At 40.1% G+C, this 3,399-nt stretch overlaps 1 protein-coding gene across 1 annotated transcript; it reads right to left on the bottom strand.

The window, feature by feature from the left end:
• Positions 1–652: 652 nt before the first annotated feature.
• LOC119345537 (CBS domain-containing protein CBSCBSPB3-like) lies at positions 653–3,334 on the bottom strand. Its single transcript, XM_037615570.1, has 11 exons — positions 3,089–3,334; positions 2,862–2,940; positions 2,667–2,780; positions 2,509–2,575; positions 2,307–2,412; positions 2,177–2,235; positions 1,788–1,891; positions 1,590–1,711; positions 1,402–1,484; positions 1,169–1,258; positions 653–975 (listed from the first exon to the last, which is right to left on the bottom strand). Exons 1-11 carry the CDS (start codon positions 3,273–3,275, stop codon positions 796–798), a joined length of 1,191 nt encoding a protein of 396 aa, XP_037471467.1. The 5' UTR covers positions 3,276–3,334; the 3' UTR covers positions 653–795.
• Positions 3,335–3,399: the final 65 nt, after the last annotated feature.

Raw genomic sequence — 3,399 nt, 5'->3', positions numbered from 1 at the left:
TCCCGTGTGCCCCATGCCATATAAGGTGGAATTACATCCACTTCCACCTTAAGACAGCCCTAACCTTTATAGATTAAAAAAAAAAGCTTCCGGGCACATACCTAGTTTCTATAAAACTCCTTAGCCCTGATGACCAGATCACTCCCTCCCCCACATCATCAAAACAAATAGGAGGGATAAACATTGGGTGACCCTAACATATTTTTGGTGATATATACCAAAACTAGGATGTTTTTTCCTGTTTGTGTACATGTATCAGCCTGCTTTTTATCCGTTGCAACAAACAGTCACTTTGCTATTAGAAGAAGAAAATTATACTCTCTCCGTCCCTAATGTAAGACGTTTTTTGACACTACACTAGAGTCAAAAAACGTCTTACATTATGGGACGGGGAGAGTAATAAATTTGTTTTCACAAGAGAAAAAGGATGTTTGATCCATGTTAATATATAGGCTGAAGAGACAACCAGTCAATTAGCCATAATATATAGGCTGATTAGAGTTCCAGCGCAAAAAGAAACACTAATTCATGTTATTGTTAGTTCATCAGGATGAACCAAAGTCAGAGAAAAAACAACTGAACATACACCCCTGCTGTCAGAAATTGATCACTAAAGAAGAAGAAGAAACGCTCTCTGAAGTCCATTTAGAATGACTGCAAACCCTGGAGAAAAATTCAGTGTAGAGGCTTGGCAAGAGCCTTATTGCCGCCGTGATTTGTGTGATCCTCCTCCTGCGTAGTACATCTATGCAGTGTTGAAGTATGCTCTTTGAGTCTGAGGTATGTATATTGAAGTCATTGCCGAGAGCATCTCAAGTAGACGATTGCCCCGACGCCAGCAATAGCAGCTGCACTGGCCACTGTACCTAGCCGGAGGGACGGCCAGCTTCTCCTTGCTGATGAGGTATCCACAGACGACGCCGGTGTGGGATCTGCGCTGATCTTTGACCCGTCGTCCATGTGCAGCCTCAGAACCTGAAACAGCAAAACGAAATGCCAAAAAAGACTGAACCTCAAAGTAAATTACTGAACCTAAGTTGCAAGAAGAAGAACTAAGAAACTAAAAATGATCGGTCGCACTTAGGTTGCGGCACAGCTACATTACCGAGGATGCAGACGACATGCGGAGAATTCAAGATGTTGGTATACAAAAGAATAGAAAAACAACCTTCCATCCTGCTGATCTGGCATGTTCAATTGCTGCAACCAGGTCGGCGTCGGTAGCCAGAAGTACTCTATCACCTTCGTCGTCATTGTACTGTTGAAAACGATTTTAAGTAAGGATTAAAAACGTACATAGGTCCACAAATTATACCCAAAAACAAAATCCCATCTACAAGATTTTGCTCGGCTTGTTGCTCACTTGGAGGCACACTGCATTAGCAAAGCTCAACCTCTTACCATAAGGTTTACATTCGCCTTCTTGTTTTCTGTTCCTAATCTGTATGCAATAGCAGACACAAGCTCTTCTAAGCTTTCTGAAACTGCATAAAGGAGGAGCCTATCAGAAGTTCTTCAGGAAGACAAACAAATTTATCATACTTCGTCAGTAAACCGCAATAGGGAAAGACGATAAGAAATGCACCAACCGCAACTGAATCTGTGCATTCGCCCTTTTCTGTCTTCAATTTTGAAAGAGAATGCATTGCCAACATGAGGGGGTGTTTGCTTTCCTTCAGCACTGTCTGAGGCTGCCATACGAGATTCGTCACTGCACTATATAACAGAAGACTGATCAAACCATCTTCAGGAATGTAAGAGTAAATGCAAATCGAAGAAGAACAAACCTATGCCAGTCATAGTCTTCTGCAGGATGCAAGGCAAGTGCTGAATCCCAAAACTTCTGAACCATGGTATTTGCCACATCGTTTGGTCCAGAGGCTCCCTCAACCTAATGAGAACACACAAAAAGTCAGGATTATATGGTGATGAGAAATAAAAATAACGTATTTGTATGGTGCAACAAAACGATCATAGCTAACAGAATCTTTAATTCAACTAATGTAAAATATCGTGACTGAATCAGTTTGATGCAACAAAAATAGAACTCATGTGCCAGGGACTTCCCTTCAGAATGAAAGCTTCACCTTCCAAGAAAGTACTGTTCTTTCTCTTTAATATGAGGAAATAATGAAATGTGCAGTATGGTAGTGGAAACATAATAATTCATTCTTACCATGGAGATGGCTGTGTGGGTTAACTGTAGAGCGTCCAAACAGGCGACAATCTGTCCTCCTGTTCAAAGATTTAACTTAGATATGTACATAGAACGGAACTTTTCTTTGATGTTAGAATTCAGTACTTACTTTTGTCCGCAACAAGAATATGACGACATTTTCTATCTTGCATTGATTGTAGAGCCTCGAGGATTGATGTGTCCAATGTAGCACAATCAGGACTTGCAGTCATGACCTTCGGAAAGTTAACATCGCTTTAGGAGAAAAAATGAAAAATAGGGCAAAAATCTTGATTGCTTAAAATATGGATGCTTCAGTTCTTTTGCCACACCTTTTCTACGAGAGTCACCTCTGGGGACAGATTTTGTGCCACTACTCGCAAAACCAAATCCTTGGAACTACAGTATGCTCAGCATCTTGGTGATAGTACTTAACAAATAAATGAGATGGGAAAACTTTAAAACTACGCGGATTTTGATAAGAACATACGTGAGAATGCCTTGCAGCATGTTCCCTGTCATGACAACCACTGAGTTAACTTGGTACTCTCTCATCTTTTTGGCAGCTACAGTTACCAGATCTGATGGAGATACTGATGGAACACTACAAAGGATAAGCGACAGCAATGTTCAGTCATAAGAAACAAAATCACATCATACATTTTTCTGGCAGTAGAAATTTGACCTGCTATTTTCAGTTATGATAGTTGATAAGGAAGGCTTGAACATGTGTTCTCGAAGATTTTCTATTAACGTGTGCGGACCTGAAGTAAGGACCCAAAATATGACATCAGCTAGTTAATCAAACAGACCTGAATGAAATGCATCATTGGTGATCATGAAAATTGAAATAAGTATTCTTGTAAAAAAAGTAGTCAATTTAATCATATTAAAAGAAACTGAAAAAGCAACCTGCAAATTCATTTCCCCACTGCCGTTCGACCCTTTCCATAGCAGCGGCAATAGCACTACCTTGTTCTGCTGCCTTTTCCATTCTAGAAATCGCATCATAGAGGAACTTGGTAGTATCCAACATGGCAATGACCTCACCATGCTCCACTACAGGAAGATGCCGAAATTTGCCTGTATATGAATTCATATGACATGAAAGAAACCATGAAGATAAGATAGAAGAGGTCAATAAGAATGACAACAAAATCCCAGCATAAAACACGACAGAAATTTCTTAAGAGAACATTCTTGTACTTTCAGGCACACTATTC

The sequence above is a fragment of the Triticum dicoccoides genome, unplaced genomic scaffold, assembly GCF_002162155.2.
Source record: "Triticum dicoccoides isolate Atlit2015 ecotype Zavitan unplaced genomic scaffold, WEW_v2.0 scaffold248498, whole genome shotgun sequence".
Lineage (NCBI taxonomy): Eukaryota > Viridiplantae > Streptophyta > Magnoliopsida > Poales > Poaceae > Triticum > Triticum dicoccoides.
The sequence above is the reverse complement of the archived record's forward strand: the minus strand, read 5'-3'. Positions and strand labels throughout refer to the sequence as shown.